This window comes from Schistocerca cancellata, chromosome 5 (genome assembly GCF_023864275.1).
Source record: "Schistocerca cancellata isolate TAMUIC-IGC-003103 chromosome 5, iqSchCanc2.1, whole genome shotgun sequence".
NCBI classification, from domain to species: Eukaryota; Metazoa; Arthropoda; class Insecta; order Orthoptera; family Acrididae; genus Schistocerca; species Schistocerca cancellata.
Genome location: NC_064630.1, coordinates 520,014,329 through 520,031,466, shown reverse-complemented (window position 1 = coordinate 520,031,466; position 17,138 = coordinate 520,014,329). Strand labels below are relative to the sequence as shown.

At 41.8% G+C, this 17,138-nt stretch overlaps 1 protein-coding gene across 1 annotated transcript in view; it reads right to left on the bottom strand.

Moving 5' to 3' along the window:
* The window catches only part of LOC126188640 (dynein axonemal heavy chain 6), a 1,044,937-nt gene that overhangs the window by 665,661 nt on the left and 362,138 nt on the right, over positions 1–17,138 (bottom strand). Inside the window, exon 70 of the mRNA XM_049930241.1 lies at positions 5,796–5,928. Within this exon, the coding sequence (XP_049786198.1) occupies positions 5,796–5,928 (133 nt within the window). The remainder of the gene's footprint in view (positions 1–5,795; positions 5,929–17,138) is intronic.

The window sequence follows — 17,138 nt, the reverse complement described above, 5'->3', positions numbered from 1 at the left end:
ACATTGCTTCCTTAAGTACACAGACTTGCATCTATAAGATTAGAGAGAACATAATAAACAGTTATTCCTCTGAAGTCAGTGTACAGTACGCACATTCCCTGTGATATGTAATGACATACAACCACTACATTTTACTGCAAGCACTCACCAGATTACGAGAGAGCATGAGTGCTTCTGCTCACCTAGCCATCTCCTAAACAGGCTTGTACTATACCATAACTCATTGGACTTTAGTATCTGCAACATTACATGGACTGTTTGGGTCCTCCTTCACAAAACTAATCTCCTTGAACTCCAGATATGGGAACATCCTGTCCAACATATCCTCGCATCCTGGCACCCTGAGGGATTTAATATCAGTTCATATATTACATTCTCAAGTTGTCAGATCCCAGCAAATAATACATAAGTAAAGCAGTGGGTTTCCAGATCTGGAATGTAAGCGCTTTCTTGCACTAATCTCAACTCCAATATTCATTTTGCTTTTCACTTCTCATACTGTCCATCTATGGTCTGAACTGAAACTGGCACAGTGTACAGTTTTCGACCTCCAACTCTTTCTCGCTCTTGTCTTTTAATTTTGTCTCCCCTCATCCTGACAACAGGTTGATTCCTCCAATCCTGGGGTGTGAGTGATCTGCTCAACCTTACTAACCTTCCCAAATACACTCCTCTGCATTCCATGAGGAAGAAACTAATAGTTCCAACAACTATGATAGTTTTTTCTGTTTGTTTATATATCTAATGATGGTAGTGGAATTTCACCTTCTGCAGGTCAGTGCAGGCAAACCATTCTGTCTGACTGTACTGACCAGAAGCATGATACAGACAAACTAAATATTCTTCTGGATTTAAACATGGCAAACACAAGTGTAATAGAAATTAGAAAAGCTGTTGCATAAAAAGGCAGGTAAAAATATACCAAGAAAGAAGCTTCTTTGATGCTACTTTGTAAATAAGCAGTCTCATTAACCAAATATCTTGATAGCAACTGCTCATAGGAGTTTGTAATATGAAAAATCTAAGGTAGTAAGAAGAATTATATTGCATTTCTCAAGCTGATAACAGTATGAAAATTACAAAATTTGGAGAAATAAATATTTTGCATGACATACATATACTTCAAACATGCTATGAAGAATATTTTAAAAAATGGATACTACTGGAGTAATAAGAGATATGGCAAATATACACATTTAATGTTAAAGAAACACAATAAACAAATACAACAAAATAATATGTATGAATATAATAGAGGGAAACATTCCACGAGGGAAAAGTATATTTAAAAACAAGGATGATGTGACTTACCAAACGAAAGCGCTGGCATTTTGATAGACACACAAACAAACACAAACATACACACAAAATTCAAGCTTTTGCAACCAATGGTTGCTTCATCAGGAAAGAGGGAAGGAGAGGGAAAGACAAAAGGATGTGGGTTTTAAGGGAGAGGGTAAGGAGTCATTCCAATCCCAGGAGCGGAAAGACTTACCTTACGGGGGAGAAAAGGACAGGAATACACTCGCACACACACACATATTCATCCGCACATACACAGACACAAGCAGACATTTCTAAAGCCAAAGAGTTTGGGCAGAGATGTCAGTCAAGGCGGAAGTACAGAGGCAAAGATATTGTTGAATGACAGGTGAGGTATGAGCGACGGCAACTTGAAATTAGCGGAGGTTGAGGCCTGGTGGGTAACGAGAAGAGAGGATATACTGAAGGGCAAGTTCCCATCTCTGGAGTTCTGACAGGTTGGTGTTAGTGGGAGGTATCCAGATAACCTTGATAGTGTAACACTGTGCCAAGATGTGCTGGCCGTGCACCAAGGCATGTTTAGCCACAGGGTGATCCTCACTACCAACAAACACTGCCTTCCTGTGTCAATTCATGTGAATGGACAGTTTGTTGCTGGTCATTCCCACATAGAAAGCTTCACAGTGTAGGCAGGTCAGTTGGTAAATCACGTGGGTGTTTTCACGCATGGCTCTGCCTTTGATCGTGTATGCCTTCCGGGTTACAGGACTGGAGTAGGTGGTGGTGGGAGGGTGCATGGGACAGGTTCTGGGTTTGAGGGGATGAGGAAGTGGCCCTGGTAATTTGCTTCTTTACCAGGTCGGGAGGGTAGTTGCGGGAATGCGAAAGCTGTTTTCAGGTTGTTGGTGTAATGGTTCAGGGATTCCGGACTGGAGCAGATTTGTTTGCCACGAAGACCTAGGCTGTAGGGAAAGGACCGTTTGATGTGGAATGGGTAGTAGCTTTCTAGTTCACCTTTATCTCTCCCAATATATTTTTATTTTCATTTTCATTTCAGCCTCATGTTACACTTTCCACCTTCTAATACCATGTCACCCTCACAACATCCCCACAACGACCCCATTAAGTTTTATTTACATTCCCTTCGCAAACATGCCTTCACCCTAGCCAGATTACACTCCCATATTTTACTTACTCAGGCTTGTCTGACATTTGGCATTACCCCCAAAGGCCGCACACTTGAAGTTCCCATCTCTGGCTGTAAGCCTTCTTTCCATCAGTCCCTATACAATCCATTGCCCTCACCCACCTAATCCTTCACCTACACATCAACTCAGCCAATGAACACACCCGTCAACTCTTATCCTTAATAAAAGTCCTCAATCTTTCCTCTCCCACATCCACACTGGCTGTTCAGAGCATCCTCCTACAGGCCAACCGCAAATTAGAACAGCATGCCACCCTCCACCTCAAAAAACTATCCCCTTTCCTGGTTTCCCACCTCCGGAAAGGCAACTCACTCACCTTTCACAACCTTTCCAGCAAACCTCAACCTCCTCTCATTGCACACAGACCCAGTCTTTCCCATCTACTCAATCTCCCACTTCCAGCTCCACTCCCCCCAAAACCTCAAAATTCCAATAAACACAATCTGGAACCACAACACCCTAATTCAGTAGTTAATCTTTCCTCCAAACCTCTCTCCCAATCTGAAACCTCTGTCCTATCAAAAGGCCTCACCTTCAGCCCTACTCCCAGATTCAACCAAACAGCCCTTGTCAAAGATATACTGTCCTACACTCGTACTCTCTGCTGGAAATATCACTTTGCCACGAAGAAAAATGATCCTAATCCTACTCCTAATGATCCAACTCCCCAAGACACTATCCAAATTGAACCCTGCCTATAACAGTTACGTCCTCCATCACAGCGGGACCCACCTCCTCTTCCTCAAAATCACCCCATCCAAACCTTCCAGGAATTTCTCACTTCCAGCCTTGCCTCTCAATCCTTCTTGAAAAACCTTAATCCTACTCCCAACATCACCACTGCTGAAGCCCAGGCTATCCGTGATCTGAAGGCTGACCGATCCATTGTCACTCTTCCGGCGGAGAAGGGTTCCACGACCGTGGTACTTGATCGTCGGGAGTATGTGGCTGAGGGACTGCGTCAGCTTTCAGACAACACTACATACAAAGTTTGCCAAGGTAATCCCATTCCTGATGTCCAGGCGGAGCTTCTAGGAATCCTCAGAACCTAGGCCTCCTACAAAACCTTTCACCTGACTCCATCAACCACTTGACCCCATCGACAACCCGCACCCCTACCTTCTAACTTCTTCCTAAAATTCACAAACCCAATCATCCAGGCCGCCCCATTGTAGCTGGTTACCAAGCCCCCACAGAATGTATCTATGCCTACATTGATCAACACTTTCAATCCATTACATGCAGTCTCCCATCATTCATCAAAGACACCAACCACTTTCTCGAACGCCTGGAATCCTTACCCAATCTGTTACCCCCAGAAGCCATCCTTGTAACCATTGATGCCACTTCCTTATACACAAATATTCTGCACGTCCAGGGCCTCGCTGCGATGGAGCACTTCCTTTCACGACGATCACCTACCACCCTACCTAAAACCTCTTTCCTCATTACCTTAGCCAGCTTCATCCTGAATCACAACTTCTTCACTTTCGAAGGCCAGACATACCAACAATTAAAGGGAACAGCCATGGGTACCAGGATGGCCCCCTCGTATGCCATCCTATTTATGGGTTGCTTAGAGGAAGCCTTCTTGGTTACCCAGGCCTGCCAACCCAAAGTTTGGTACTGATTTATTGATGACATCTTTATGATCTGGACTCACAGTGAAGAACAACTCCAGAATTTCCTCTCCAACCTCAACTCATTTGGTTCCATCAGATTCACCTGGTCCTACTCCAAATCCCATGCCACTTTCATTGACGTTGACCTCCATCTGTCCAATGGGCAGCTTCACATGTCCGTCCACATCAAACCCACCAACAAGAAACAGTACTTCCATTATGACAGCTGCCACCCATTCCACATCAAACGGTCCCTTCCCTACAGCCTAGGTCTTCGTGGCAAACGAATCTGCTCCAGTCCTGAATCCCTGAACCATTACACCAACAACCTGAAAATAGCTTTCGCATCCTGCAACTATCCTCCCGACCTGGTAAAGAAGCAAATTACCAGAACCACTTCCTCATCCCCTCAAACCCAGAACCTCCCACAGAAGAACCCCAAAAGTGCCTCACTTGTGACAGGATACTTTCCGGGACTGGATCAGACTCTGAATGTGGCTCTCCAGCAGGGATACGACTTCCTCAAATCCTGCCCTGAAATGAGATCCATCCTTCATGAAATCCTCCCCACTCCATCAAGAGTGTCTTTCCGCCATCCACCTAACCTTCATAACCTCTTGGTTCATCCCTATGAAATCCCTAAACCACCTTCCCTACCCTCTGGCTCCTACCGTTGTAACTGCCCCCGGTGTAAAACCTGTCCCATGCACCCTCCCACCACCACCTACTCCAGTCCTGTAACTCGGAAGGTGTACACGATCAAAGGCAGAGCCACACGTGAAAACACCCACGTGATTTACCAACTGACCTGCCTACACTGTGAAGCTTTCTATGTGGGAATGACCAGCAACAAACTGTCCATTCACATGAATTGACACAGGAAGGCAGTGTTTTTTGGTAATGAGGATCACCCTGTGGCTAAACATGCCTTGGTGCACGGCCAGCACATCTTGGCACAGTGTTACATGATCCGGGTTATCTGGATACTTCCCACTAACACCAACCTGTCAGAACTCCAGAGATGGGAACTTGCCCTTCAGTATATCCTCTCTTCTCAATACCGACCAGGCCTCAACCTCCACTAATTTCAAGTTGCTGCCGCTCATACCTCACCTGTCATTCAACAACATCTTTGCCTCTGTACTTCCGCCTTGACTGACATCTCTGCCCAAACTCTTTGCCTTTACAAATGTCTGCTTGTGTCTGTGTATGTGCGGATGGATATGTGTGTGTGTGTGTGTGTGTGTGTGTGTGTGTGTGTGTGCGAGTGTATACCTGTACTTTTTTCCCCCTAAGGTAAGTCTTTCCGCTCCTGGGATTGGAATGACTCCTTACCCTCTCCCTTAAAACCAGCATCCTTTCATCTTTCCCTCTCCTTCCCTCTTTCCTGATGAAGCAACCGTTGGTTGCGAAAGCTTGAATTTTGTGTGTATGTTTGTGTTTATGTGTCTATCGACATGCCAGTGCTTTCGTTTGGTAAGTCACATTATCTTTGTTTTTAGATATAAAATAATATGTATTAATTTTTAGCCACAGCATACACTGTATTACAGTTTTAGGACTAAATCATGTGATAGATCTGGTCTCAAACTCAAATACCTGTCTTTCATGAGTCATGTATTATGAATAACAAAACAACATTGTCTGTGGAATAGTAAGAAACAGTTTTCATATTTAAGTAAATGTCAACTTCTACCCGTACCTCATCCCAAAGTCATAGTGATCCTGCTGAGATAGTTGCTCACTGCATAGTTTATACATTTGCACCATCTTGTTTGCAAGATTCTTGGATGACTCAAAACCTTCAGAATAAAGGATTACTTCTGCAATAAGAGCTGGAAAGGAAACCTTCTATCATCTAATTTATCACTAATTTCAACTGTAGAATAAAAGAGATTAATGAAGTAAGCAAGGACAAAATGAATATATTACAGTATATAAACAAGGAATAAATAAAAATCATCAACAGACTATAATGTATAATATATAATGAAATTATATTTATTTGCTTTGACAGAGTATCTGCTAACTAGCATGTGTTGCTGCTTTCAACAAAGAATCCCATGCACATTTTTAAAAACTTACATGTTGTAACAAATGTTTAACGAAAAAAGAAATCTACATATATGAAACAGCAAAAAGCCAGTAAACTCTGACTGTTCAAGGAATTGAGCTCCCATGTATGTAACAGCTTCAAATTTATTTTACAAATGAGTTAATGGGTTAAGTGAATTATTTAGAAATAAAAGAGAAGATTCACCAATAGGCAGAAGTGCTGCATCACTGATAGGTACACAAACACAAACAAAATGTACAGAACCTGGCTAGCTTTTGGAATGTACCTCTTTCTTGAAGCTTGTACGAAGAACACACACACACACACACACACACACACACACACACACACACACACATGCACACTCCTGTCTCCCTTTATTGTGCTCAGTTGAGTGCCAGTTCTTTCCTGGCTCATGGTGAGTGTACTGGGGTGAGGTGGGGATGTGGAGTGGGGGTCAGGTCAGAGCTGGAGAGTGGCCAGATGCAGGGAGGGGTTGGGGGGGGGGGGGGGGGCATCTAGCAGCTTGTGGGAGAATGGGAAGCCATCTGTGGGGTAGAGGGTTGGGGGGGGGGGGGGGAGGGGAGGCATATAGTAACTTGTGGGAGAATGGGAAGCCATCTGTGGGGTAGATAGGGGTGCAGTTAGGTAGGCAACCTGCCCAAAGTATCTGGTTCCTGGATAGTCGATTAGCAACATAGAAGCAATACAGATATGCTAACAGAATCTATACAGGGAATAGTTAAATTTTAAGAGCACTGCTGCATTAATTTCACATTTCCTTTCTTAATAATTTGGTCTGAATTACATTAATTTTACTACCCAAAACATATTAAATAAAATGAAATGAAAAAAGAAATTCTCTCAGTCTCAGTTCATATATAACCTCAGAGTATGATTTATCGGTGGATCTTAAGTAGTCTAATTACTAAATTACACAGACCAGGCATGCTGCCTAATGGAAACACCGAGCCTCGTGTCACACAAATGGAATCATTGCAAGTTTTAAATTCTTAGTAGGTCATCATCATATGATATGAATATATTACCATCAAAAAGATGTAGAATTTGCAATCTTGATCATACTTTAGTTTATATGAACAGATAACCAATTTCAACTCTGCAGCCATTGTCAGGTCTCATCAAGGCAGCAACGCAGAGGATGTGTACTCTTTAATGGTCAGTTATAACTAAGAACAATGTAGGAAAAAGACAGATTGCTTCTTACCATAAGGAAGACATCTTAAGTTTCAGACAGGCACAGTTAAAAGACACTTACATAAAGCTTTTGGCATGAGATGCTGGAGTTGGTGTTCATGTGGGTGTGTGAGATGTGCTTGTTTGTTTGTATGAATGGTGTATGTTTCACTTTTGCTCATGAAGACTGTGGCCAAAAGCTTTATATAAGTGTCTTTTAATTGTTCCTGTCTGTAGTTTAAAGTGTCTTCTTTACGGTAAGTAATAATCTAGTTTTTCCTACATTGTCACATTGTTTAGTTATTAACTACTCATATTTTGTTTGGCTGCCTTTACAAGATCTAATGGTGGCTGCAAAGCCAAAACCAGTTATCTATTTAAATAATTTAAATTGTGATCAAGACTGTGAATGCAGCAGTTCATTTTTCATCTCCACATTCTCCTCCAAATGCAAAAGTGAACTCACATCATGTCAAAGACCAAAAAATAATAAAAATACAGAATATAATAAAATTTGACATTGCCTTTGATTGCACAAGCAGAGTAAATACATGCGCTGGTGTGAACTATTTTGTGATTACATACCTCTGCCAGCATCTTCATAACATAGGTAATAAGGTCTACTTAATATAAAGTAGACTGGCAACATACTCTTTGTATAATAGTATACACCTGCCCCCTCTACCTGCACCCCTATACATTCAACCTTTTGACTTGACAGCCTACTATGAACTATCAAGATATATCACATTATAGTTAAAATTTCCCCTTAAGAGTTTCTCTTTTTTTGCTGAGCAACAACATGCCAAAGCTGAATACTTGACTGATCAGTATTCATCACATTAATATAGACACATATAACTTATATCCTGATAGGCTAGAGTGCATTTCGTACTAGAACTATTCAAACATAACAAAACATATTAAGTCAGTTCTAAAATGATGAAATCAGAAAATGTTAACAGGTATTCACATAGTAAGTACTGTCAACAAACAAGGTTGACAACTGAGTTTTAAATACACTTGTATCCACCAGAATCATTGTCAATGGTGTAATTACAACAAGGATGTTTCTATAATAAGTTTCCAGTAAAGCAATTACATTCCAAACTGGAACTGATAAACTGCCAGCTAATTCCTTAACAATCATAAAATATCAAGTTGAGCATAATTTTCATTTTGTATTAGTAATGTGTATCATTGCCCTGTAGCAATATGTAAGCTTGACCTGAGAGTATATTTCCTTATCAACTTCATAACTTTTCAGATTCTCATGTTATGTCTTATATAGAAATTAACTAATAAACATATTTTTATTGTTATTATCTCATGTAATTGACTATTCAATTCAATTCAGTTCATTACATAAGTATAAGCTGTTGCACACATTCATTTTTCAACAGTATAAATTGTACTGTCATTCCACTGCAATTCTCATTATAATCTTAAAATTTCTGCATTGGGACAGCAGTAATGTTAAGCACAAAATCACTATTTTTTTTAAGTATTGTTAATTGTGTTTTGCACTAATTATTTTCATAAATACATTTGGGTGTCCTTTCAGGAGCTTAGGACATTGTATCACTGCTGATTCATTTGGGAAACAATACTTTGACTGCTCCCAGGAGTAAAGCCCAAATAAAAATAAGTTGTGCATTCAAAAGGGAACCCTCTTCCATATGCAGTTCCCAGTGCTCCCATATCCAATCAAATATTTATGCCCCTCTGAAGACTCAATGCAGAAAAAAATTTAAAAAGCATACATGATCTACTGGTATAAGGTTTGTGATACGTTTTCTCCCAATACAAAGGTAATGGACTATATTAAATAAAATTCATTTGAAGAAAATGATATGTAGCATTGCTCATCCTCAGTGAGGAATGCATGCTGTCATTGGGTTCTTAAAACCTGAGTTACAATAAAGATTATTAGAACAGATTTCAACTAGATTAACATATACACAATATAGTAAACAAATTTTAGGTCTTTATAAAAATATGTCCCTATATAATACTTACCTTCAAAAATTAATGTAAAATGCTACTACCCTGCAAAAATGTAACTTAATAGACAATCAAATTATGCAATGAAGCAATCAAACAAAAGAAAATCAAAGATGGAATAATGACAATATTGTGAAAAGGATAGTAGCTACTCACCATACAGGGGAGATGTTGAGTTACAGATAGGCACAACAAATGGCCAAAAAGGACATCACTTGAATCAGACAACACACACACACAAACACGACTCGGACACAAATGACCACTGTTTCTGGCTGCCAAGGCCAGACTCATTATTCCATCCTGGATTTTCCACTGTTTAATTTAGGTAACCATTGTATCTAGGTAATAAATCCAGTATTATACTTCATTTCTTACCTAAGGCTCTTACACTATTTGTATTGAATCATACAACTTTTTTGTTCTTTACTTTTCTTATATATAAGCTATATGTAAACTGAATGAGTTATAGACACCACTAAAGGTAAATTAACTAATTGTTTTGTGGCAAGGATAATGTTTTCATATATTGTTAAATATCTGTATGAAACAAAGTAAGAAATATGCTCTTCAATCTGTTAATTCATATATATTCACCCTTTTGTTTCTGTAAGTGGTAGTGTACAGACATTTGCATGGGTCCATCATACCAGCATTATTAAGAATGTGCATTTTAACCATTCATTAAAAGTATTATAAAAAGTTATTAGAAAAGGAATATTTATTCACACCATTATGAGGTCAACTCCTATCTGTTCATCATTTCACTCGCTGCTGAGATCCTGAATCAGTAGGTTCGGTGGAGACAAGAATAAATACGCAGTATCCGGTGGAGCGTTCCTGCATCAACATTGTCACAATTGAGACTAAACACAATGGAATTAATGTGAAGGTAATGAAAGACTTGATAGGTACATACTAAACTTGGTTTAATTACATTTAAAATATTGTGCTTTGTGTGACAGATCAACAATTTTAGTGGTTGCGGTGATTATTAGGTACCGTACACTCCTGGAAGCAGTAGTACATAATGCAAATTATGTTTATTGACCTTGAATGTAATGATATTAAAGGTCTGTTGGTATTGGTATCAGTTAAAGTTCAACCAAGATAGTGCACAGACTCATAAATTACCTTCAACATTTTGTCAACTATTTTTTCTAATCAATTTTTCCAATTATTCAAGCAATTATTCATCCATTTCCACATATCCATTCATAATGCTGATGCAATAGACAGATATGTTTCTTAAGCTCTGCTGGTAAAACATATTAACCTGAACAGAATGTAACATAAGGATTTTTGAAAATGTGCCATCTCTCTTGTAATACTGTACTTATGTAATTTGTTTCCTCTATCTTGTGTTCAATCACATGATATGATGGTATAAGGTATAGCACAGGAAGCTTTATTTAATTTTTACTACCCACATCCATCTGTGCAACTGCTGTGCAGGATTCACCAAAGCAATATATAACAAATGTAGTCCCCAGCAAAGGTTCTTGCATTTGTCTGACTAGTGGGTCAAGATTCCATCTATCTATTTTGACATGAATTGTAATTTACAGTGTTATGCTCACATTCTTACACAACGTGTACTTCATGTTTCTGTGGTTATGCCACATGAGCCTGTTCATATATTTCACCCACTTCTTAAAACTATATTCCTATTTCAACTGTCTTATGTTACACCACAAGATATGATAGTACAGGGTAGAGCATGCGAATAAACTTACAGAATAGTTTTTACTAAAATGCATCCATATGTGGTGCTGTGATGCAAGATTCACCAAAGCAAGAAACTGCTAATGTATGTCTTCAGTGACATTTCTAATTCTTGTATGATTTATGCTACAAGATCTCACTTTTATGTTCTTCAGCTAAATTGTAATTTAAAATTTTGCATCCACATTCCAACATAATAGGTTTTCTTGATTCTGTGGTTATGTCACATGGAGGTGATCAAGGCCACTATACACTATAGGGGGTGCTGAATCTGTGGTACTGAGTATTATTTAAGTATTATTAATATTTTGGAAGAAAATGGTGACTTGTAAGTAACCATAAAAAAGTTCTAGTTCTGACACCATTAAAAACCTGTGTAAGACCAACTTTAAAACATTTTCTTGAGAAAAAAATTTAAACTGTATTCCTATTTTAAGTCATCTATGTAACCAAGTAGATAAATGCCATATAATCTTATGGTTCACTGTGCTGGGAAGACATAAAAAGAACTTGAATAATGGTTCACATTATGCAGTGGTTACGAAATGTATGTTACACAATCCTGCTTATCTTGTCTGTACTGTAATGAAAGCATTTATACATTTTAATGGTAAAGAGTAATATACACTCCTGGAAATTGAAATAAGAACACCGTGAATTCATTGTCCCAGGAAGGGGAAACTTTATTGACACATTCCTGGGGTCAGATACATCACATGATCACACTGACAGACCCACAGGCACATAGACACAGGCAACAGAGCATGCACAATGTCGGCACTAGTACAGTGTATATCCACCTTTCGCAGCAATGCAGGCTGCTATTCTCCCATGGAGATGATCGTAGAGATGCTGGATGTAGTCCTGTGGAACGGCTTGCCATGCCATTTCCACCTGGCGCCTCAGTTGGACCAGCGTTCGTGCTGGACGTGCAGACCGCGTGAGACGACGCTTCATCCAGTCCCAAACAAGCTCAATGGGGGACAGATCTGGAGATCTTGCTGGCCAGGGTAGTTGACTTACACCTTCTAGAGCACATTGGGTGGCACGGGATACATGCGGACGTGCATTGTCCTGTTGGAACAGCAAGTTCCCTTGCCGGTCTAGGAATGGTAGAACGATGGGCTCGATGACGGTTTGGATGTACCGTGCACTATTCAGTGTCCCCTCGACGATCACCAGTGGTGTACGGCCAGTGTAGGAGATCGCTCCCCACACCATGATGCTGGGTGTTGGCCCTGTGTGCCTCGGTCGTATGCAGTCCTGATTGTGGCGCTCACCTGCACGGCGCCAAACACGCATACAACCATCATTGGCACCAAGGCAGAAGCGACTCTCATCGCTGAAGATGACACGTCTCCATTCGTCCCTCCATTCACGCCTGTCGCGACACCACTGGAGGTGGGCTGCACGATGTTGGGGCGTGAGCGGAAGACGGCCTAACGGTGGGCGGGACCATAGCCCAGCTTCATGGAGACGGTTGCGAATGGTCCTCGCCGATACCTCAGGAGCAACAGTGTCCCTAATTTGCTGGGAAGTGGCGGTGCGGTCCCCTACGGCACTGCGTAGGATCCTACGGTCTTGGCGTGCATCCGTGCGTCGCTGCGGTCCGGTCCCAGGTCGACGGGCACGTGCACCTTCCGCCGACCACTGGCGACAACATCGATGTACTGTGGAGACCTCACGCCCCACGTGTTGAGCAATTCGGCGGTACGTCCACCCGGCCTCCCGCATGCCCACTATATGCCCTCGCTCAAAGTCCGTCAACTGCACATACGGTTCACGTCCACGCTGTCGCGGCATGCTACCAGTGTTAAAGACTGCGATGGAGCTCCGTATGCCACGGCAAACTGGCTGACACTGACGGCGGCGGTGCACAAATGCTGCACAGCTAGCGCCATTCGATGGCCAACACCGCGGTTCCTGGTGTGTCCGCTGTGCCGTGCGTGTGATCATTGCTTGTCAGCCCTCTCGCAGTGTCCAGAGCAAGTATGGTGGGTCTGACACACCAGTGTCAATGTGTTCTTTTTTCCATTTCCAGGAGTGTAGTTACATCAAATGCTGCACAGTTTAATATTTCCTATTTATAATAGCTCTACATGGATGCCAGTGTAAATGTACACTGAATCCTTCAGCTGAAATGCGCTTCACTTTCTTACATGTCACTATAGATTTCTTTATTGAAATTTGACAGTATCACATTGAAAGGCAAGGCAGCAATACTTTCCAGTCTATAAACTGTGTATCTCACAATAGACAGTGCATCAATGTCACAATGGTATGGCTATGGACCCCCTAGCTTTAGATAACCAAGCTGTATATATTGTCACCAATTTGCAGTGTCCATGCTATACCTCCCCCCCCCCCTCCCCAATATTTCTTCTCCTCTTCCTCCCCCCTCCACCATTCAACTCCCTATCCCCCTCCACCTCCCACTTTTCTGCTAGGTCAAGACATCGCAATTTCCAGTTTTCAGTGCTCAAGTTATTTATATTTTCTTATTCCCCCCTCCCACACTGATTTTCAAGACTTATGTCTTGTGGCAAGAGGGGTATCAGGGAGGGGGGGATCAGCTGATGTAACTAGCGAGTACATATATACAGTAATGTAATAATGTAATAAGGTAACCATGTGTAAATAAGAACATTTGTAGAAGTGTGTGACCACTTATTACATAAAATTACTATAGTTTTCAAATTTTAAAAAACTACTCAAAGAAATTTGTAATTTTAAATTAAATGAAAACAATGGTGTGATACATATGTAAGAGGCATATAATGGTGGCAACGATTTGCTTGCCTTATCTGTGTCTTACTGTCAGTCAGTTTAGTTTCTGTGCTTGTTGACTGCCCAACCAGCCAACCACTACACAGTACAGCTAATACTGTAACACATGGCATTGCTCCTCTCCTGATCCTCTGTTTCAATTTCACAATGGAGCTGACAACAGTATGCTTCATTTAAATCTTGTTACTGGTCCTCAGTATGGCACTGCTGGTGGATTCTTCAATTGTGGTTGTCCCCTCACATCTGCTTCACTATGGTGAAAATAGAAAGTAGACTCTCCTGTTGAAACTTTGTCATCATTGATTTTCATCAGTTTCCTTGAGCCTCCCGCCATCACTCTGTGCGTCAAGAGTGTAGTTGGGTTTCACTTAGAAGACATGGACAACATCTCTGCACGTTTATTTTCTTGATGAAGGATCATAATCATCAGATTCATATGTGATGTCTGTCAAGTGACAAAGGATACAATTCCCAGTCTGTATCTCACTTGTCAGTGCTTGACAACACAGCACTCTTGGTTTTTCTCCTGGGTATTCAGAGGCCATAAGCAAGCAAGCTGTCTTGTGTCCTCGGTCTTGGTGATGAGGTGTTTCATGTAGTTATCCTGAGTATTGTTCTGTTGACATGGGAAAAGTGGTGTATTCACTGATGTTTTGGCTTTGTGACTGCCAAACAGAGAGAATGGTGTGAAGCCTGCACTGACTTGCTCTCCTCTATTTTATCCAAATATCATAACGGGCAGTGCTGCACATCATTATCTCTGTTCAACATTAATTTCATTGAAGCATTCTGTGAGACAATTTGTCTGTGGATGGTAGGCAGTTGTCATCTTGTTGGCGATGTCACAAATTGAAATTACCTCCAACACTTGTCTTGATTTGTAAACTTTTACACGAACAGAAATCATCACAAGGGGTGCTCCATAGTTCAAACTGGTGCTCCATGCTTCAACGTGAGGTCTTCTACATGTAAATTTGCAATTTCCTGAGCTTTTTCAGTCCAAACAGCTTTGTTGACAGTGTAGTGGGTGAGATACCCATTGCAGTCCATCATCCATTGGTTCCCATTTGTTGACTTTGGGAACATCCCCAAGAGGTCAATTCCAATTTGGTGGGACGGTGGTCCTGCAAGTGCAGTTGGCGTGAGATGCCTCAGAGATAACAGCAGAACATGCTCCTATTACTGGCATTCCCTACAGTGGCTCACATAGCATTCAATGGATCAGTACAGACTTATGACGTAATACCACTGCCTGATAGTGCCTAGAGCCTACATGATTCCCAGGTGACGAGATGTTGGAGCAGTGTGGAAATACTTCAGGTTATCTGGCTGTACATGAGATGGGATGACAAGCAACCATTTCTGCCCCATTGGATAATAATTCCTATTATTCAATGTTCTGTTTCTTAAATAGAATTTACTTTGCTTGGTTCCTCCTCCTCCAACATTTGTATGGTTTTCAGCAATGCTAGTTCTTTGCACTGTTCAGCTGAAATGTCATTTAATGCAGCAACAACTGTGATCTTATCCAGGATTCTGTGTTTCACAAAATGAGTTCTTGAAAGAAGTTTGGTGCCCTTTTGTTTGCATCTGATTCGGAATACCAATGAGACTTCATACATCCAAAGCCTCAGTACCCATCTCACCAGTCAACCTGATGGGTCTTTCAGCGTAGTGAGCCAACACAGAGAATGGTGGTCCATCACATCACAACTTGTTGCTAAACCAAACAATGGCAAGCAACTTTTTCTTGTGATTCTTCCATCTTGGGGGGGGGGGGTACTTCTACCAGATGTTCGCATCATTCTCGCACGATATTTTCATGGCATAACTCGCTGTCTTCTTCAGGTGCTACCTGAGAATTGTCCTCAGGTGGATCAAGTCCAGTATTTATGCTCCCTAGTTGCTCCGCACCAAATTGGGTGTTACCTCCATGGTCCGCACCCACCATACACAGCTTCCAGGGTTCTCTTTGGTCGTCAGTGTTCCTACTGCCGTCTGTGCCCGGCTTGGCCACTCTCTGGGGTCGCAGTCATCATCTGTAGTGTCTGGTGCTCTGCATCCTGCCTATTTCCTTGGTCTCCATTTCTGTTTCCTGATGGGCGCTTCGTAACTGGTGTGCGTCATGTCGAGTGTTTTGTTCGCGGTCTGTGCCTGCCAGGACCAGCTCCCACAGTCCCCTCTACTCGCTGGTGTTCAAAATGCTATTCACACCCACTGCAGCTGTCCTCTGAGGTCGTGGTCACAATCTAAGGTCTGCCAAAACTGGTCTGTGATGTCTGGTGATCTGTCTCATTTCTGTTTCCTCGGTTTCCACTTCTGTCTCTTGCTGGGTGCTCCATGATCGGTCCATGCTGCATTGAGTGTTCAGTTTCTCGTCCATCCCCGCCAGGCATGGCTCCAATGGTTCCCTCTGATTAATGGTGCTCCAAACAACGTCCACACCAGGCTTGGACATCCTCTAGGGTTGTGATTGTCATCTCAGGAGTGTCAGGACAAATCTGTAGTCTCTGGTGCTCTGTCTTGTGGTTACTTCAGGAGCAGATCCCAGGCTGTGCTGAGCTGGTATCCATTGTCACAGTTGATGAGATTCTCCGTGATCTTGATCTTGATAGACTCTTTTATGACATATCCCAATATCTAGGTGTCTGTGTGGCATTCTTGGTGTCATTGTAGTTCATCAAATGACCAAGCTCTAGGCAGTGTTCTGCTATGGCTGATTTGGTTGCCTGTCTGAGTCTAGTGTGCCTCTGGTGTTCTTCACACCTGATGTCCATAGTCCTGCTGGTCTGGCCAATGTATGACATTGTGCATTCTCATGGTATGTTGTAAATGCCTGGCTTCCATATCCCCAGGTCATCCTTTACATTCCCCAACATTGTCCCAATCTTAGTGGGTGGACAAAATACCCTCTTGATGTCATGTTTCATGAGAATTCTGCTGATCTCAGCAGAGATCTGTCCAGCATATGGCAAGTATGCCACCCTCTTCGTCTCTTCTGGTTCTTCTTCTGGATCCTGTGGTTGACTAGCAAGTCAAAGTGCCTTCTGGATGTCTCTACATGAGAACCCATTCCTGCTGAACACCAACTGTCAGTGTTCTATTTCCATTGCCAAACTGTCAGGGCCAGACAGAGTACATGTTCTATGGACTAGAGTTTTGAGCACTCCATTCTTCTGTGCCAGATGGTGGCAGCTGTTGGCTTGCAGGTATAAGTCAATGTGTGTTGATTTGCGGTACATGCTGTGCCCAAATGTGCCATCAGCCTTCCTCTTG